The sequence below is a fragment of the Sorex fumeus genome, unplaced genomic scaffold (assembly GCF_029834395.1).
Source record: "Sorex fumeus unplaced genomic scaffold, SorFum_2.1 ptg000122l, whole genome shotgun sequence".
In the NCBI taxonomy this organism is placed as follows: domain Eukaryota; kingdom Metazoa; phylum Chordata; class Mammalia; order Eulipotyphla; family Soricidae; genus Sorex; species Sorex fumeus.
The window spans coordinates 18,130,119-18,150,224 of NW_026606179.1; the positions used below are offsets into that span (position 1 = coordinate 18,130,119).

The window sequence follows — 20,106 nt, forward strand, 5'->3', positions numbered from 1 at the left end:
AGCAGTGGTTAGGGCACTTGCCCTGCACACAGCTGACCCAGGTTCCACCTCTGGTCTGATTATTGCCAGGGGTCCATTCTGCATACAGAGCCAGGAATAGCTTCGCACCAAAACCAGCTCCTGGCTGACATAAGCAAGCAGTATGCTGAGTGAGGACGGTTTCAGCAGCGGCCACTGAGGGCTGCTGGCTCAGGGTCACTGACATCAGCTGGACTCGCGTCATGAGCCTATTATTCATGTGTCCTCACCCCAGGGACATGGAGTGCAAATCCACACTGGGTCCTCACACTCACAGACGTCAGGGGCTACAGCTTAGTGGGTGTGTGTCTGGCAGAGACACGCCAAGCAGGCGGCATACGCTCTCACACACACTCTCACACGCTCCGGCATGTTCCAGTTCCTGCACACGCTCCTACACGCAGTTCCCACACATGTTCCCACATGCTCCAGTTCCTGCACACGCTCTGTGGTACTGGCAAGGGATGGCTCAGCTTCCACCGGCCACACGCTCGGTTCAGGGCACATGCACGCCTGTTCATTCCACGTGAAGGCTCGGTACACAGCAGACACATGCCAGACCATGTGGGCAGCAGCTCCACTTCCTTGGGGGCATCCCCTCGGACCCTCCCACACCTCCCGATCCCACTCACTCAGGCCCAGACTGTAGACACAAGTATTTTACTTCTGAACAGAACTGGGCTCGCTTAGCCCTGGAATCGGGGGTGGGTCAGGGGGCTGGGCCCAGCAAGCACCCCCACTTCTTTGGGGGCTGCTCCGTCTCCCAGCTCAGCTGGGTCTGAGAGCCACAACGTGGGGCATAGGGCCGGAGGTAGAGGCACGGGAGCGGGAGAGCGGGGCGGGGAGGTCAGGGGGACCACCAGGGGCAGACAGCAGCGGGGTGTGGGCAGGAGGTGGGGTGAGGCCCAGGGCTGGGGAGAGCGCGGGATGGTCTCAGAGCAGGCGACAGGTGTTGCCCACAGCGTTGGCTGGGGCGTCCAGGTCGTGGCTGTAGGGAGAGTCCCAGTCCCTCAGGAAGGTGGCCTCCAGCTGGCTCCGCAGCCCGCCCTGTCCGTTCTGCGTCACCAGCAGCGAGGTGCCCGCCGTCTCGGTGAAGTAGCTGCCAGACCAGTTGGAGGTTCCTGCAGAGTTGGGGGGTTGGGTGGGGGAGGGTCAGGCCTGGGCCGGTGCCCAGTGGCCCTCATGTCCCCCATGGCGACCACCAGAGCAGGGGCTGCTCACCGATGTAGGCGGTGCGCTCGGTCACCATGTACTTGTTGTGGTTGACGCGGGCGTAGGGGATCCGGGCCTGGGCCTCGTCCGCAGGAACCACAAAGAGTTTCTGAGGGGCAGGGGTGTGGGGAACAGGAAAAGGGTAGATTCAGAGGAACTCCAGGGTGTGGGAACTGGGTCTCCAAGTAATGTGTGTTTGTGTGTGGGGAGGGGGGGGGCTCAGTAAACCGCACAGGCCCCTCCGTTCCTTCTAGAATGGCTCCATTTTACCCCTCTAGCTGCCCCTCGGCTGTCCACCCCTTCCTCCCAAGTCTTCCTGGAGCCCCCAGGTGAGGGCGTTCCTGAGCCCGGATTCCCCCTAGGCCCTGGCCCCCGCCTGGGTGGGCGCTTACCACCTGGATGTCAGCATGAGTATGGTTGTCCCGCAGGGCAGCCAGGGAGGCCAGGAAGGGCCTCATGGATGGCTCCGAGTGGCCCCAGCAACTGACCAGCAGGCGCACCTTGATGCCCCGCTCGTAGGTGGCCCGGCGCAGCCCATCGTCAATGGCGGGCCAGAACCTGCGGGAGGAGGTGCAGGACAGGGCTGCTGGTGGGTGCCGTGGGGCTGGGGCATGAGCCCTGTGAGCTGTCTGGCCCCAGAGTGGGACTCGAACCCAGCGTTATACCTTCCACCTGAGGGAACCAAACCTGCGTCCTTTCTACACTTCAGCAAACCCTCAGATGCTGAGATACCCGAACTCCAACCCAGGTCTCATTTCTGCTGCCGAAACCACCTATCTGCTGTCTCTCATTCCTGTCATACATACCCGCCCCTCTCAACCAAACACCTGGGCAACAGATAGTCTCACAGAACACGCCCCCCCAACCCACACACATTTCCCCAGCTCAGTCATTACCCATTTCCTGTCCCCAAACCTCAACCCTGGGGCCAGAGCGATAGCACAGTGGATAGGGTGTTTGTCTGCCTTGTATACAATCCCTAGCATCCTATTGGTCCCCCAAACCCTGCCAGAAGTGATCCCTGAGAGCAGAGCCATAAGTACCTCTGAGCATCGCCAGGTATGACCCCAAAACAAAAACAACAAAAAAACCCCCCAAATGGTCCAACCCCCTAAACCAACCCTGAGCCCTCTATTCCAGGCTTCTCAATACATTTCCAACCCCTGCCTACTGCTTCTGACCTCCCGAAATCCCAGACACCCCACTCCCATCACCTTGGGCCTCCAACCCTTCCTGTCTCTAGAGCACCTGTGCCTCTCCTGGGGGCTGCCCCTGCCCGTGCCCTCTCTGCCTGGCACCTGTGGACTGGTGGTACCTGTGCGGGCGGGAGAACTCCATGGTGGGCAGGTAGTTCATGACGGCGATGTAGATGAAGCTCCGGGCGCTGTCCACCACGTTGAGCAGGGCCTTCAGGTCCGGGGTGCGGCCACTGGGACACAGAGGAGGGGGTGCGCTCTGCGGGGGGAGGGGACAGTTGACAGGTCAGCAGCCCGAGGCGGCTGGTCTCCTGCTCAGAGAAGGTAAGTGACTTGCCCGCAATCACACAGCTGAGAAACAGAAAAAGATGATCCCGGCCCCAGCAGCACTGGACTCTGGGTTGGACTCAGGCCTCCTGGTGATTCTGATTTTGCTTTGTTTTTGGTTTTTGGGCCACACCCATCGGCACCAAGTGATGCACATGTGATACACATGATACACTCGAACCCAGGGCCAGGCTGTAGTGAGGTACATGCTGTGTCTTGGAGCCACAGCTCCAAGCTCGTATTTATTTGTCTGGTTCTCTACAATACTGGGGGATGAATCCAGCTTCGTCTCCAGCCCAATATATGTCCCTCTCCTCAATATTTTTTCCTCTGGTGCCATGGATCCAGTGCAGGACCTCACACACCCAAGGCAAGTGCAGGGGCTGGCAGAGTAGGCAGGGGCGGGGCCTGCCTCCTGCCCCACATTTCCACCAATCGCAGGGAAGATCTAGGTGGTGGCATGTGTGACGGCCCTGTTCCCCCCACCCGCCAACTCACTGCCAGGTATGCCAGCGCAGGGGTTCCATTGAGGCAGATCTCCATGGGCGACTCCTGATTGTAGCGGGTGTCATAGGGCCGGGGCCAGGGGGACGGGATGGAGCTGCCCTCCTGGCCCAGGTACCAGTAGGCCTCGAAGATCTTGCTCAGGTCCTGGGCCAGGCAGCTGCAGTTGTACATGACCACGCCCAGCTCCTTGACCTATGGAGAGGAAGCGGTGGCTGAGATGGGATGGAGACAACGGCCAGGATGCAGTGGGTGGCAGCACCTGTGGTGGGGCAGGACGCACCGACCTGGGTCAGGGAGCGCCAGTCCATGTTAGCGCTGCCGATGTAGAAGTGGGTCTGGTCCACCACCCAGAACTTGGTGTGCAGGACGCCACGGGTCAGCTTCTGCATGTCTACCATGCGGACCTGAGCACCTGGAACCCCCGTGGGGAAATGATCTAGTGGGTTTGTGCAGCCAAGACCTCGCTCCCAGCTCACCCTCGGCATGGCCTCCCCTCAGCCCCCTGGTGATCCTGCCTTCCCCTCCCAGCTCACCCTCTGCAGCCCCCCGCCCCCCCACCAGCTCACCGCTCTGCAGCAGGGTCTGCAGGTCAGCCTGTGGCTGGGGCCCGTTGGGCTTGCTCACGGCAACCCGGACTTGCACACCCCGAGGGCCCAGGCTCTGCAGCTGCTGCAGGATCTCTTCGCCCTGGGAAAGGGAACAGCCTCTGAGGGAGTGCACGGGCCAGCCCAGCCCAAGCACGGGGTATTTGGACGCTGGGCCTTGAGATGCCATCAGGAGCAAATGGGTTTTTCCTACAGCAAGTTCACCTATGTCAGATTTGTTTTGCTTTTTTTGGGGGGGCCACACTCAGCTTACACCTGGTTCTGTGCTCCTGGTGGGGCTCTATGGGGTGCCGGGGATCAAATCTGGGTTAGCCAGTGGCAAGGCAAATACCCTACCTGCTATATTATCGCTCCAGCCCCTCCTCTATGTCCATTTTACAGGTTAAGACTTTAAAACCACTTAGGGCCATTAGGATAGTACAGAGGTTAAGGTGCTTATCCTACACACCAACCCCAATTCAAATCCCTGGCACCATGACAAAAATAATGTTGTCAGGGCATTATTTTGAGATGATGTCTCAAAAGTTAACATCAATTCAAAATGTAAATTAGGTGAAATATATTTTCAACGAATATATTTATTAGTTGAATAATATGCAGGTCCTTGGGGACCTAACACGTGTCATCAAACCTTAAGTGACAGCTGTAATGTCCAGTCAGCCTGAAAACAAAAAACTGAGGCCTGCTCAGGACTCACTCCTGGTGGGCCTGGGGGACGATATGGAAGGCTGGGGATTGAACTGGGGCTGGCCGTATCATGCGCCCTCCTCACTGAACTATTGCTCTGGCCCCAGATTGTTGTGGTTTTAATCCAAGATTTAAAAAAATTTTTCAAAAAATATTTTTTGTTTGATTTGGGGCCACAGCTGGCAGTGCTCAGGGATTACTCCTGACTCTGTGCTCCCTGGATAACTGCTGATGGTGCTCGGGGACGAAAGCTGGATCAGCTGTGTGCAAGGCAAGCATCTTAACCTCTTCTGGCCCTGCTTGGTTCCTCTCCCCCAACTCCTTTGCCTTCAATTGAGGAAGTCTTTGCCCTTCACTGTTTACGTTGGGGCACACATTCTAAGCATTTCTGAGTTCAGTTTTTTTTGTTGTTGTCGGGGGCTCCCAAGCATGGCTCAAGGGGCTCAGGGGCTCTCTCCCGATGATACTTGGTCAAGTGGGCCAGCTGAATGCCAGGGACCAAGTATGCAGAGCTGCTTTGGCCCCGTAGTGCAGGGGCCACTGGGGTCACCCTAAAAATGCCTGGAGGCATCAAGGGCTACACCCAGTGATGCTCAGTGAGGCCATGTGAAGCCAGGGATCGTGTGGAAAAGGGGAGCAAATGGGGGGTACCATGAGATGAGCACATCTTCCAGGCTTGATTTGACTATTTTTGTACATTTAAAAAATTATTATCATTATTATTTGGTTTGGGGGCCACATCTGATGGTGTCAGGGCTTAATCCTGGCTCTGTGCTCAGAGGACACGTCTGGAGGTGCTCAGGGAAACCCTATGTAGTACCAGATTGAACTGAGGTCAGCCATGTGTAAGTGCTTAACCCCTCTAGATTATCTCTCTTGTCTACATTTTTCTCAATTATTAAATCTCTCTTCTTAAAATAAAAGGTGAGTTCAATTTTTTTTGAAGCAGTTGATAGAGAAAGGAAGGAGGGACCGAAGTGATTGTTGGGTGTTTGCCTTGCACGTGGCCAATCTGGGTTTAATCCCTGGCATCCTACATGGTCCCCCGAGCACTGCCAGGAATAATTCCTGAGTGCAGAGCCAGAAGTAAGTAATCCCTGAGCATCACCAGCTAGGACCCAAAAAGCCAAAAAAAAAAAAAAAAAAGGGAGGAAGAAGGAGGAAAATCACTGGTCTTTTCCCTGGAAGGAGTATCCACTCACAAGGTTCCTTTCCAAACCCAGAAGCCTGGTGGTCTAAGTTACATAAATAACAAGGCTGTGATATTGGCTGATGCCCAGGATAGCCAGGCTCTGAGGGGCTATGAACTAGCTTTCTTTGTCCTTCAAGTGGAGGGATGCTGTACACTGGCCCTATCATAAGAGATAGTATAATTTCTTGGTCCCATTCTACAGATCAGGAGACTGAGACCTCAGAGGTAAGGGGACACATGTATAGCCCCACAGCTAGCAAGTAGTAGTTGGGCTGTTATTTGGGGCTACCCTCCACTCTGCCACTTCCCTGTGTGGAGGTGAGGGAGGTTCTTGCAAGTGACCAACCCCTGCCAACATAATCCTGTATGACCAAACCCACATCCTAACATCATAACGCAGATGCAACCCCTTGCCAGCTGTCAGGTACCTGCTGGGCAGAGGGCTCCTGGGTATGGGTGTCATTGTTGGTCAGCGTCCAGTAGAAGGAGGCGATGTCCACGCTGCTTTGGGCGCTGGCGAGCAGGCCCAGCCAGGCCTGGCTGGTGGAGGGGTTGCTGGTGGAGGCGTTGGGGAAGTCCAGGCCCTCAGGGATACTCTCCACCAACACGGCTCTGGGGGGGGTGGGGGTGAGGTTCAGACCCAGGTGGGCCAGAGTATGGCTGGACTCGGCCCCGGTCAGCTTGCTGCTCAGATGCCCGAGGGAACATGGGATGCTGGGGATTGCACCCACATGCAAAGCAGGTGCTCCAGCCCCTTGAGCCATTCCAAGGCTGGGTTATTGTGGGGGCTCTCCTCCTGAGACTCTGGGTCTCTGCATCTGTGTGGAGGTGTGGAAACGAGGCTGTGTGTGCGTGTGTGAGTGTGTGCGTCTGCGTGCGCGCCCGCACACATGTGGACAGGAAGCTGCCATGCGCGTCTGTTCCCCCACCTGGATGCAGGATGACGCGGTGGCTGCCATGGCAACAGTGTGGGAAGAGGGTGGGCATGGGGGGCTGGGGAGAGCTGTGAGGGAGCACTTGAGAATCTGAGTCACCTCCTTGTCCTGGGCGCCATGGATAGCCGCATGCAGCCTAGGCTTAGCCTAATGCCACCCCCCCAAGCTGTGGGTTTCTCTCCGCTGTGACCCCCACTTACTCGCATGGGTCATAGCAGGGGGATGGGCGCTGGTACGGCCCGAAGAGATGCAAGTCTCCATATTCCCATAGGAAGAGCTGAGTCATCAGGGCCCCCAAGCCCACCACTGCGACGACGAGGACCAGCAGGACCCAGCGTGCTTTCTGCAGGAAGGGGGAGGTGGTCAGCGGGGGAGGGGGGCAGGCAAGCCAGTCCTCGCCTGTCACCCACGCAGGCTCCTACCTTCTCTGCAGCCTTCCAGGCCTCAATCTCATTCAGATGCATTTCCACCGTTTCCTCCACGGGTACCTTCAGCTGAGAGGGGGGCATCAGGGAGATGATGGGTGGCTCCCTGGAGTCGGCTCCCTCGCCCCGACCCTCCCCCCAATCCACCTACCTCCTGGTACACTAGCTTCGGCTTCATCTTGCCGGGTGGCTAGGGCCAAAGCAGCCCAGATGGGAAAGTGGGTGTGTCGGGGTCTCCAAACTGCGGGGAAGGAGAGCGGTCACTGGGGGACACGGCAAAAGGCATGTCGGTCTTGGGACTCACAGGGCCCCACTGGGGCTCCTGTTCCATAATCACAGGGGTCGCTGGCACCCTGCCCGCCCATCCAAAAGGAGGAAGCTGTGACTGGCCAGCATGATTTCGAAATCTCTCAGTGTCCAAGACCTCGTGCCTTCTTCCCATCCCTGGACATGCAGGGCCTGTCCACCCTCCACCCCACCCCATCACGTCTGTCCACGCTGGCCCCCTTAACGCCCACCCGGGACCCTGGGTCTTGTCCCTCCAAGTCCTGACAGAGGCAGTCCTCCAACACAATCCTGGGGATGGTGTGAGAGGAGCCCCAAATCTTGGTGCCTGAATTTTGCCCACTCCCGGGGCGACCTGGGGAGCGTTTTCCAGGTGATGCGCTCAGGTGCCCGCAGACAGCTCAGTCCCGGAGCCCCCGGAGCCCCCCGCAACCCCGTCCCTTCTCCACAATCCTCCCTTCCCCCATTCTCCCCCAAGGGCTTCGGTCTTACGGAGCAGGCGGCGGCGGCTGCTACCGCGGCGGGGCCCCGGCTTCTGCCCCGACAGGCTGAGCAGGGGCGGGCGGGGGGCGGGGCCCTATGAGGCTCCGCCCACTGCAGCGGGGAGTCTGCGCAGTGCGCGCAGCGGCCGCGGCGGGGGCTGCGGGTCGGCCCCCAGCCCGGCGGCGGTGGGTGTTGTGCGGGTTCGGGGCGTCTAGGCTTTGTCTTTCCGGTAGGGTGGGGAGGCCGCAGGTAAAGAGCCAAAGGGACTCAGTTCCGTGCTATGGGCGTGCGTTATTTATTTAGCGAAGGAGAAATGGGATCAATCGAATCAGGGATTGAGAATATTTGAGAATAAAAATTTTAAAATGGAGAGAGCAGGTTGGGTCTCGAAGCCTGGTCGGGGAGGGGGCGGAGCGGCGAGCGGGTCCCAGATCCCCGAAGCCGTGGGCTGGGATCGCGTTTGTTTTGAGCCGGCTGGTATTTTAGTAAGGGATTTCCAAACGCTTTGCTTTTGAAGTCCGGACTCCGACCGGGGAGGTTGAGGCACGGTGCCTCCCACCCTTCGCGAATCTCCCCCAGTCTCCCTCCAAGCAGGATCCAGAGCTGGAGAAGTAAATGGGAGAATCCCACCTCTCCCCACCCCCTGAGTGGAAGCGGGGCACATGCCCGCCCCGGCAGGAAGTCTATAGATAAATGCAGAAAAGGATTATTCCTGGGAGAAGCGCTAGCGTCAGAAGCGGTTGCCTAGGGGCCGGGAGCCTGGTTTGAAACGCTGGAGCGCATGCGGGAGCCGGGTTTGGCCCCCTGAGTACTCGGCCCCACGGCAGGGACTCAGCCCCACGGAGCCCTCTGTTTGGCCAAGCGTGCACACACTCTGTCCCCACCCCACCCCCGCCCCCAAAGTGCTCAGGTTTCCTCTGGTGTGGGGGGTGCGAGACGTCAGGATTGTTTTCCATTGCGAGCTTATTTTAATACTTCCCTTAAATTGCATAACAGGGGCTACCAGGTGGTTTCCAGAGCACCCCCCCCCCCCACACACACACCGAGTGATCCTTGCCCCCAGAGGCCAAAGCAGAGTGGGGAATAGCCTCTGAGCTCTGCTTGGTGTGGCCTCAAAACGCCTCGACCCCCCAAATTAGAAAACTACAGAGGCAAGGGCACATGCCTTCCATGCTTGGAAAGCTGGTGGCTCTGCGGCCCCACAAAGACCCCCTGCGACACCTGCACACCTGCGAGTGTAGCCCCAGAAGCTCCCAGCAGCGTCGAGGGCCTGAGCAGTGGCCAAGGACCTGAGCATTGAACGTTCAGACTTGCAGGCTGAGTATCACAGAGAGTGGCCCCGAGCCCTCCTTGGGAGGCCCCCACCCCCCAAGTGTGAAATATAAGTGACATAAAAAAGTCAGTATGGCTAGGAGTCATTCCTGAGTGCAAAGCCAGGAAGGAGTAAACTCTGAGTATCGCCAGATGTGGCCCACAAACAAAACAAAAATCATATATGTGCATTACGTATTATTAAAAAAAAAAGAAAAAAAGAAAAACCCGAGTCCCTGGGCTGGGAATGAGGCTCAGCGGCAGAGCACACAACTTGCCTATCTGAGGACCTGGGATTAAACCTTCGCACTGCAAAAAAAAAAAAAAAAAAGCAGCAGACATTAAAAAGAAAGTTAGGGCCGGAGCAATAGTGCAGCAGGCACTTGCCTTGCACGTAGCAGACCTGGGTTCGAGTTCCAGCACCCCACAGGTTCCCTTGTGTCCCTCCAGGAGCAATCTCTGAGCACAGAGCCAGGAGGAAGCCCTGAGAACCACCAGGTGGGACCCAAAAGTCAAAGCCAAAAGCCGCAAGCCAAAAAAGGAAAAAGAAAGAACATAAGCTAGGTTCTCCCTTTGCCCCAAAGAATCTTCTGGGATGTGAGAGCATAAGAATCTCCTCTCCCTAACCATTTTTTGCTTGGAATTTGGGCCACATCAGGCAGTGCTCAGGTCACTCCTGGTGATGCTGGGGATCTAAACCGGGTCAGCTCTATGTAAGGCAAGTGTCTTAACCTCTGTACAGCCCCTCCTTCCCTCTTGCTGCCTGCTTCCAGCTTGGCTAGGCCAGGGCACCATTAGATTTTTCTCCTGTGAGAAATGGTCAGAGACTGAGTTGATATGGAGAAGCTGGGGGTCTGGGGGAAAAAGAGGGAGGCCTTGGGGTTAAGGTGGGGAGGGTAGCAGGCAGGGCGCTGGGCGAGGAAACATCATTTACCTCGGATTTGTGCCGGCTGGGGGAGAAGTGCTTTGTGTAAGAACATCGGGTTGGAACAGCAGGGTTTCCTGTGAAATTGGGAAATCTAAGGTCAACAAAACTGAAGGAGTTGGTGAAGGATCAGATAGAATGAGGAGAGTCTGGGAGAGGGCGTGGCCACTGTAATACAACAAAATTCGGGCAAGAAGAGGTGACTGTGTCCCCATGGGCACCTTTTGACTTATAAATTCTGCAGGGATCAGCCTGGGGCATGGCTCAAAGGGCTGGTGTGTAGCCTTGGCACGTGAGGGTTTCATTCCTAGCACCATATGGTCCCCTTGGCTTATCTCTGAGCACCAAGCCAGGAGTAGCCCCTGAGTAATGTTGGGTGTGACTCAAATCCTGCCCAACCAAGAAAACAACCCCCAAACCAAACAAAAAAACAAGCTGCACAGCAGCTGTAGGTCTTCAACAAATGGTTTAATGTTTGGGGTGGTATTAGGGGCCCCCATTTGGGAGTGCTCAGGGCTTACTTTAAGCTCTCTGCTTAGGGACCACTCCTGGCAGGGCTCAGTGGGACAATATGGGGTGGAGGGATAAAATCTGGGTGAGTTACCTGCAAGGCAAGAGCCCTACCTGCCTCATTATCTCTCGCCCTAAATGGTTTAACTTTTCTTTTTCTTTTACATTTTTTCATTAATGGGGTGGAGAGATAGGTCAGTGTGTAAGGCACTTGACTTGCATGTGGCTGACCCAGGATCGATTCCCAGTATCCTATATGGTCCCTAAGTACTGCCCTACTTGATTCCTGAGTACAGAGTCAGGACCTCAAACCAAACACCCAGTGGTGCTAAGGGGTTACTCTGGCTCTACATTCAGGGACACTAATGGTGGTGCCTGGGTGCTTGAGGAACCATAAGGCATGCCAGGGATCGAACCTGGGACAGCTGGATGCAAGGCAAACTCCCTACCTGCTGTACTACCAATCCAGCTCCTATATTTATCAAAGCAATATGCCTTAGGTGTTTAATATGTTGAACCACCGCTGCAATTTGTGTTTGTTTAAACCACATTCACGTGTGACACTCTGGTGGCAGACACCAATATCAGTGTGCTCAACAGAAACCCAGCATGGGCAGGTGCTTGAAGCAGGAGCAGCTCAGACTGTGGATCCCAGAGCCAGATGCCTGATTTGAGAAGAGCCTGAGTATTTGGGTGAAAGAGAAAGGATGATGTTGCCGTGCCTTGGCTTACCCACACGCAAAATGGGTTTGAACACAGCAGCATCTACTTTTTCAAGGCTGATCTCACTCATAATTACTGAATATCTACTGTGTAGCGACTGGGATTATTTCAGCCCTGAGACAATCATTAGAGGAAGCAGATGAGAGGGGAAACTAAGGCAAGAAGGGATAGGATCGATCAGTTTGGCTGTAGGAGGGGCCCAATTCTCTGTTCCAGATTTTTTTTTTCCAGGAGCTCCTGGAACATATGGTAGGTGACTGTGACCACGTTTGGAATAAAGGACCTTAGCAGAGGGAATGAAGGGAGTACGGCAAGTCATAGTATGGCGGGGAGGGCACATGGCAACCTGGGTTTGGTCCCCAGCATCCTATATGGTCCCTAGAGCACCGCTCAGAAATCAGTGATTTCTGAGTGCAGAGCCAGGAGTAACGCCTGAGCATTGTTGGGCGTGACCTTAAAACAAAAACCCAAAACCAAAATTGAGGGAATGAGGGATTGTGGTAAGTGAGACACAGCATCTCCGTGACAGTCACCGGAAAGGCAAGCTGGACTGGATGACAAGTGAACTTGATCTCCAGAGCTGTGTGGAAAATGTATATGTGTGGGTGGGAGGTGATGGGGGTCAGACCCAGGGCTCGCACATGCAAGGCAAGTGCTCTGCCCCTGGGCCATAGCTCCAGCTTTCATTTTTTTAAAAAAATCTTTAATACAGTGGGGAGGGTGCTTGCCTTGTATGCGGCTGATTCAGATTCAAACCCTGGCACCCAATAGGGTCCCCCAAGCCCCTCCAGGAGTGATCCCTAAGCAGAGTGGTAGAGTTAAAAGGATTGCCGGGTATAGCCCAAACAATAAAGAAAGAAAAGAGCTTAGAATAACAAGTCCCCCCACTCCCTAGGGATGGGTGGGTGGGGAGGTGCTTTTTTTTTTTGGTTCACACCCAGCTATGCTCAGGGGTTGCTCCTGGCTCTGCACTCAGGAATTACTCCTGGCAGTGCTTGGGGGACCATATGGGATGCCAGGGATTGAACCCAGGTCGGCCGCATGCGAGGCAAATGCCGTACCTGTTGTATTATCACTCCGGCCCCATGGAGTGGGAGCTTTTTATAGGGAGGAATGGCCACACTCTGCAGAGCTAGAGTTTATCAGGTGGTTTTGGGGATCAAACCCAGGCCTCCTGCCTGCAAAATATGAACTCCAGCCTATGAGCTGAATGGTTGGCTCTGAGGTATTTTTTTTCTTTCTTTCTTTCCTTTTCTTTTTTGCAGGGGTTTTGTACACCTGGTGATACTCAGGGCTTATTCCTGTCTCTGTGCTCAGGGATCGCTCTTGGTAAGGCTTGGGAGACTATCATGGGTGCCAGGAATTGAACCCGAGTCAGGTGCCTCCAAGCACCATATCTGCTGTACTATCATTCCAGTCCCTTCGACACAAATTTTGGCCTGAGAACTTGCAAGGTACAGGACAAGGATCAGGGCTGGGGAAAGACTGGGAATATAGAACGAACAGATACATATGTATGTATAAGTGTGTGTGCGTACACCAACCACATGCACACATAATTTGAACCTAACAGTTGAAATATGAAAAATCGAAGTGACCCTTCTGAATGATAGCAAGGCACACATGTCAAGTGCATTCCAAGGACATGAAGTTCTCAAGTTCTCTGTAAGCATGACCGTACTGAGGCTCCTGTAATCATGAAACAAAACAAAACAAAACAAAACAAAATAAGAAAAAAGAGGGCGAGGTCTATACTCTTCAATCCTCTTTTTTTTTTTTGACTCTTTACTATTTAACTTTCCTTTGTTTTTTGGGCCACATCTGGTGATGCTTAGGGGTTACTCCTGACTCTGTGTTCAGGGATCACTCCTGGTCATGCTTGGGGGATGCTGGGTATCAAACCTGGGTCGGCTCCACACAAGGTAGGTGCCCTATCCATTGTACTATCTATCGCTCAGCCCCCTTAACTTTTTTTTTTTAAATGTAGGAGTACTGTTATCTCCTTAACTTTTTATCCTGTATTCCCCCATTTGATCTCGCCTGCCACTATCAGACAGAAAACACAGGGTTGCTTTTTCCTTGCACTTGTAGTGGAAACCTTGGCAGCAGACAAGTGACTGCATTACTTAACTTTTTTGGTGGGTAGAGGAGGTGTTGGGAACTAGAATCCAGAATCCTGGAGATCCCACCCCTGAACTGCTTCCCCTGGGCAGAACTAGAATTTCCCCTGAAGGAAGAGCTTTATGTTTCTGTTCAACCAAACCCATGTTGGTCCTTGTCCCCTGTCCTTACAGAGCATGGTTTCTCTTTTCCTCATAAGCCCTGTCTCGTTTCAGTAAAAAATTTGCTGGTCACTAGCCTGTAACTCATTCTTCTGTCCATCAGTCAGGGGAACATGTATCCATCCTGAATGCTCCAGGGGACCCGAACACCATGGGTCAGTGACAAACATCAGGTGCCCAAACATCGGTTGCCATCATCCTGTGACTCATTCTTGTGTCCATCAGCTGGGGGAGCATAGATTAGTCCTGAACGCCCCAGGGTACCCGGTCATGGTCAGGATGGAGACGGGCCACAGCCAGAGGTGCTCAGGGGTCACTATGCGGTGCTGGGGGGGGGGTGTGTGTGTGTGACAAACCTAGGTAACTCATATGCAAGGAAACTGCCTTTACCCCTACACCCTGACTTGATTTTCTTAATTATATTAGTGGGTAAAATGTACAATATCAGTAACTGCAGCACCAACAAAAGTTATTATTTTAATCTGTTGGGGTTTATTTTGGAGAGTTCTCAGGGGTCACTCCTGGCTCTGCACTTGGGGAACACGCCTGATGGTGCTTGGGAGACCAGTTTAGGTGCTGGGGATAGAACCTGGGCTGGCTGCGTGCAAGGCAGGCACCTTACCTGCTATATTGTCTCTCCAGCCCGTTTAACCTTTTTTGTTTGTTTGGTTTTGGGCCACACCTGGCGATGCTCAGGGTTGACTCCTGGCTATGTACTCAGGAATCACTCTGGGTGGGCTAAGGGGACCATACGGGATGCTGAGGATCAAATGTGACTCAGCTATGTGCAAAGTGCCTTCCCTGCTGTACTATCTCTCTATTTAACTTTTCTTTCTTTCTTTTTTTTTGCTGGGGATGGAACCCAGGTTGGCCATGTGCAAGGCAAATGCCCAACCCTCTGTGCTATCACTCTAGCCCATTTAACTTTTCTTAAGGCACACAGAAGTTCTGCAGAAATTAAATTCTGAGGCTCAGGTTCCTCACTGGGGGCAGGAGGGTGTTGGTTGCTCCTTCCCCACTCCCCAACCCCAGGTCCCTGGGGGAGCAGGGAGGGGAGAGACTGAAGGTGGGTGGCAGGAAAAAGACCTCAGTGGGCAGGAGATTCGATCCCCAGTACCACACAAGGTGCCTTGAGCAGTGCCAGGAGTGACCCTTGAGTACCTTCAGGTGTGGCCCAACACCCTTCTCCAACCACAACCCCACAAAATGCAAGAAACAGAGCGAGCACCAGCAGCTGGATCAGGCTGTAGGGGCTGCGCTTCCAAACTGTCCTTCCCCCTGGAGCCCAGAGCCCCAGGTGGGCCATTCCTGCATCCTCGGGGTGTCCTGCTACCCAATCCCAGGGCACAGATGCCCCCTGACCTCGGGGCAGGACACCACAATCCACAGGAAAGAAGAAAGCAGAACCCTGTGGGTTTTTGAGGCACTTCCCCTGGGGTTTGTGACATCTGCTCCATGCACAGTGCTCAGGGGACCATGCAGAGCTGGATGGAGCCTTAACCAGGCCACCCACATGCAAAGGCCGCACTCCAGTCTGTTCTGCCATCTCTGGCCTCAACCTCATTTGTTTAAAATTTTATTTTGGCCCTTGCAGACCACGCAAGTTTTATTTTAAGTTTTGGGCCGTGCTCAGGGCTCTGCCTCTGTGCTCAGCAATCATCCCTGGTGATGGTTGGGGAACCAAATTCGATGCTGGGAATAGAAGCAGTGGCAGTGTACGCCAGGCAAGTGCCTAAACTGTGTTCTCTGCCTCTGGGTTATCAGCATCAGTTGTGGCATGTGCAACATGCCTGGGATTAAGTTTAGAACTTCAAGCTTGAGGATACGAGCCGCAAGGAGTAATTAATTCCTGAGTGTAGAGCCAGGAGTAAGCCCTGAGCACTGCCAGGTGTGGTCCAAACACCAAGGGGGGGGGCATAAAACCCCTCAGCCCAGTCCTGGTTGTTTTCTTTTCTTTTTAATATTTTGTCTTTTTGGGTCATACTAAGCGATTCTTAGGGGTTACTCCTGGCGGTGCTCAGGGGACCATATGGGATGCTGGATATTGAACTTGGATCAGCCACATGCAAGGCAAATGATCTCTCGGCTGTACTTTTGCTCCAGCCCCGGTCCCCCCCCCCCCTTTGTTTTGTGGCACACGGAGATTACTCCTCGTAGGGTCTGGAGGACCCTATGGGGTGCTGTGGATCAAACCTGCTGGGCTACGTGCATGCAAACTGCCCTCCCCACTGTACTACTGCTCTGGCCCCACCCTGGGTGCTTTCTATATTTCTGGCCGGGAGCACAGACGGATTGTCCCCATCAGCTTCTGTGCATGTGGCACACTAGGGTTTGAACTCACATTTCTGTTTGCCAGAGAAGTGTCTTAAGCCAATGAGTCGCCTTCCACACAATTCTACCCCCATCTTCGCTGGAAGTCACTGAACCTGCACAAACTGGCTGAGGTCTATGTGCCCCCCGCCCAGTCCCCTGTACAGTTATTTTGTTTTGTTACACCTGGTAATGCTCAGGGGTTTCTCTTGGCTCTGTACTCAAGCATTACTCCTGGTGGTACAAAGGGGACAGTATGGGAAGCCAGGAATCAAACCCAGTTCAGCTACATGCAAGGCAAGTGCCCGACCTGCTGCACTGTCACTCCAGCCCCTGTACACTGTTATCACCAGTAAAAACCTTATATACATCCCTTGAAAGCCGAGTTTGCTCCTCACCTCCCACCCCCCAGCCCAGTCCCTGATAACTATTCCCTGTTTGTGGATTACAGGAGAAATGGAGAAGCCAAATGGAAAACTCTGAATTTTTTTTTTTGGGGGGGGGGAGGGCCACTACCATTTGTACTCAGAGCTTACTCCTGGCTGTGCATTCAGGGATCACTCCTGCTGGGGCTCAGGGGTCCCTATGGGATGCCGGATATCAAACCTGGGTTGGCTGCATGTAAGACAAGTGCCCTACCTGCTGTACTATTGCTTTGATCCCTGAATAGAAAACTTTGGAGTAGAGCTTTCTGGGCTGTCTCTCCAGACATACTGACGTTTGTTTTTAACACAGTGATCACCAGCTGAAGTGTTAGCCCAGAGCAGATAGGGTCTGTGCCAGTAAGTAGCCTTTCAGCCTGGGAGTGAAGTTCAAGGTTGGTTCAGTGCCATGGGAGGGGGTAGGCGTGGTGGGTGACGAGTAGCTGAATGTCACACGAAGATCTGGCTTGGCCATACCATAAACATTTACAAACCAACATGCTCAGCTGACAAGGAGCCCGCTTTCCAGGACCCTGTAGACACCCTGGACTGAATGAAACAGAGAACAGAGCACTGGTTTTGCAAACTAATTTTTTTTTCTTTGGCTACATCCACCTGTACTCAGGGCTTACTCCTGGTTCTGTGGTCTGGGATCATATATGGGGTGTGCCAGGATTTGAACCAGGGTTGACTATGAGCAAGCAAGTACCCCACTCACTGTAGTATCTTTACAGTCCCCAAAGTGAACCCCTGCACTCCGATCTCTGACTACCCCAAATCTGACTCCTAGACACCCTGCCCAGGTGTTCCACTCTTCATGTTCTGCATTTCAAGAATAGTCGTCCTTCCCATCTTCAGTCTGTGTGCCACCTCCTTCAGGAAGGCCCCCCAGACTCCTCCTGCCCAGGCCCTAATTTAGGCATCCTCCATCCCCGACAACTTGTCCACCTGGCCTTTCTCACCCCTGCCCCCTTCTATTCCTTCCATGTGACCTATGCACCATCTCTAGCTTCCCTCCCACTGAACCGTTCCAACTCCCCCTTGTCTTAGCCCCACCTGACCTCCAGCTCAGAACCTTTCTGTGGGCCCGCCATATCCTCAGGAGAAAGACTCATCAACTGACTTGACTGCAGAGCTGGGTAGGCTCTTCTTCGAATACCTCCACCCCCCCCATTCCCACCCCCGCCCCGGCTTCCTTTCACCATCCTCTCTAACCCACCACAGTTAGTACCTTTCAGTTCCTCTAACCAAAACCACTTTTACCACTTAATCATCCTTCAGCTGCTTCTCCATCCTAGACCTTTCCGGATCGCAGCGAGAGTACAACGGGTAGAGAGTCTGCCTTGCATGCAGCCGACCTGGGTTCCATCTCCAGCAAATGGTCTCCCCAGCCTGGCTAGGAATGATTCCTGAGTATTTGAGCAATGTTGGGTGTGGCCCAAACCTCCGTCCCCCTCCAAAACAAAACAAAATATCAGAACACCAAATCCAAAACATCCTAGTAGACTTTTCTCTGCCTTCTGTTGCTCATTTCTTAAATTTTTATTTTTTTCTTTTTGGGGCACATCTAGTGCCCTACTCTTTGGCTCCTTGTCTCTGTTTTGTTTTCTTTTGGTGTTTGGGCCACACCAGGCAGTAGTCAGGATTTACTACTGGCTCAGTGCTTACTCCTGATTCAGTGCTCAGAGTTTACCTCTGATGGTGCTTGGGGAGGATATCAAGAATTGAACGAAAGTTAGTCATGTACAAGGCAAGTCCCTAAACCTCTATACTATCTCTCTGACCTTCTCTTTTTTTGTTTTTTTGAGAGGGGTGCATAGCCAACAGTGCTCAGGGGATACTCCTGGCTCAGTGAGTGTTTGGGGGCCACCCCCAACAGGGTTCAGGGATATTCCTTGAGCTGTGCTTGGAGGTTGCTCCCAGCAGGACCATGTAGTGTTGGTGATTGAACCTGGGCTTCCCACATGCAAAGCAGGCACTCAGCCCATTGATGGCTCTCTGCTCCCTGCCTCTAGGTGTTGTGGCAATTCCTGGTGGTGCTCAGGGGCTATGCATTGGCGAGTATGGAAGCATGTGCTCCAGCCCTGTGAGTCATCTACCCCGCCCCGCGCCAGAGACAGAATGTAAACTCCACAAGGCCAGGGAAATTGGTCTGTTTTGTTCACTGAGGTGTTCCCAATGCCTAGCATGGTGGTGGGCATGTAGAACAGGCTTAATACACGTTCACGGAATGGAGTGACTTGCATCTTCCTTCCCATACGGCAGAGGCAGTCATGGGGGCACAGGGCTGTGAAATCAACCTGCCCAAGCTCATATGGCTCTTAACGTATACAAAGTACTTGAATTAAGGTAGGAAGCAGCCGCAGGCTTTGCAAACTGCCGTGCTGCACTGCCTTGCTGAACCTGTAGCTTTTCAGAGTGGCTGTGATTTGACTAGAGCACATCGTGTGTGTGTGTGTGTGTGTGTGTGTGTGTGTGTGTGTGTGTGTATACCTGCTTCCTCTCTCTGTAGCCCAATGTAGAAGTCTAGGCAGGCTGGGTTTATGCTATCTACAGTCTTCCCCACTTTTGTGCCCCAGAACCTCCATGCCTCCCAGCATAACACTGCTCACTGCTAGTATTCTAGGAATGGGGGAATCCCCCATCCAACAAGGGGAAAAGAGGAAGATTTGCTCCAGCAAGGTTCCAGATGGCTGATGGACCGTCCACTCAGGTGGGGTGACTAGCAGGGGTGAGGAGAACATGGACAGCAGTAGGCTGAGGAGAAGATGACTGTGGGTAGGTGTTTGCCTTGCCCCGGGGTTGACCCAGGTTTGATCCCCAGCACCATACAGTCACTAAAGCCCTGCAAGGAGTGATCCTCGAGGGGGGAATAAGCCCTGAGCACTTTCAGGTGGGGTTCCCCTAGTCCCCCCCAAAATGTCCAATGTGGGGAGCGACTGGGGAGCACTGTTATGGAGAGTGACGGTGCCTGGGAGGATGAGGGCTGTGCAGGGAGGAGGGAGACAGGGCTGGTAGCAACAGCCCCCACAATCCTTTCACTGAAGTTGAGATGGCAAAGGTGCCAGCAGGTGATTAAGGTGACCCAGAGGTGGGGTGGGGGCTCCCCCAGGCAACAGGCTCTGTAGGGGATGGTGGCGTCTAGATGGGCAGCGATATGGGTTAATGACAGAGGCGAAAAACCCTGGAAGGCAGGGCGGCTCCTCCTGCCGCGATCGTAAAGCATGAGGCAGGAATGGCGAGTGTCACGAGAAGCCAAGGTGACAGGGGAGGGCCGGGGACCTACAGGTGAGCATGGACGCCATTGTGGGAGATGGCGGCAGTCGGCGCGAGATGACAAGAATCACGAACTCGATTTAGGAATAGGGAGGGTTTCCTGAACGAGAAAGAGCAATAAGCGACACGAAAAGGGAGGCGACGGAGACAGACGGACAGAAGCGAGGAAAATAGCTGATGCGACGCGAGTGGAGTGGGGACGATTTCAGCAGGATGTCATCTAAGGGGAGGGAAAGCGACATTCAAAAGGCGGGGGACGACAGAAGCGGTGGGATGCATTACAGATGGAAGAACAGCACGAGGAAGGCAGCCGAGTGGCTGCGCCTCCAGCACGCACAGTACCTGGGCTCCGCTTCCCGCACTCTCGGACCCAGCCCAGCGCGCACCTTCGGCGCTGCCGCTGGGGGTGGTCCCGCCCCCGGGATCCCGCGCGCAGGCGCAGCTCCGCACCTCCCGGCAGGAGGGGGACCTGATG

General features: G+C 54.2%; 1 protein-coding gene across 3 annotated transcripts; it reads right to left on the bottom strand.

Moving 5' to 3' along the window:
- Positions 1 to 662: 662 nt before the first annotated feature.
- PLD3 (phospholipase D family member 3) lies at positions 663 to 20,106 on the bottom strand. Of its 3 annotated transcripts, none has more exons than XM_056135654.1 (13): positions 19,974 to 20,106; positions 10,118 to 10,185; positions 7,256 to 7,345; positions 7,102 to 7,173; positions 6,880 to 7,022; positions 6,173 to 6,356; positions 3,827 to 3,947; positions 3,545 to 3,672; positions 3,252 to 3,452; positions 2,546 to 2,685; positions 1,623 to 1,788; positions 1,240 to 1,339; positions 663 to 1,139 (listed from the first exon to the last, which is right to left on the bottom strand). In XM_056135654.1, the coding sequence occupies exons 3-13, from the start codon at positions 7,280 to 7,282 to the stop codon at positions 952 to 954; spliced, it is 1,470 nt and encodes a 489-aa protein (XP_055991629.1). In that variant the 5' UTR covers positions 7,283 to 7,345; positions 10,118 to 10,185; positions 19,974 to 20,106; the 3' UTR covers positions 663 to 951. The 3 variants fall into 3 exon arrangements, with proteins under 3 accessions (XP_055991629.1, XP_055991630.1, XP_055991632.1); XM_056135655.1 differs by having other exon boundaries at positions 7,256 to 7,367; XM_056135657.1 differs by lacking the exon at positions 10,118 to 10,185 and having other exon boundaries at positions 19,974 to 20,087.

Bases quoted from the DNA above. Each gene is read 5' to 3' on its own strand.
- PLD3 (XM_056135654.1), bottom strand. From the start codon at position 7,282: ATGAAGCCGAAGCTAGTGTACCAGGAG. The intron at 3,948-6,172 runs GTACCTGACAGC...TCCCTTTCCCAG, and splicing joins AGGAGCCCTCTGCCCAGCAG to GGCGAAGAGATCCTGCAGCA. The intron at 2,686-3,251 runs GTGAGTTGGCGG...CTCCCCCCGCAG, and splicing joins CTGCGCTGGCATACCTGGCA to AGCGCACCCCCTCCTCTGTG.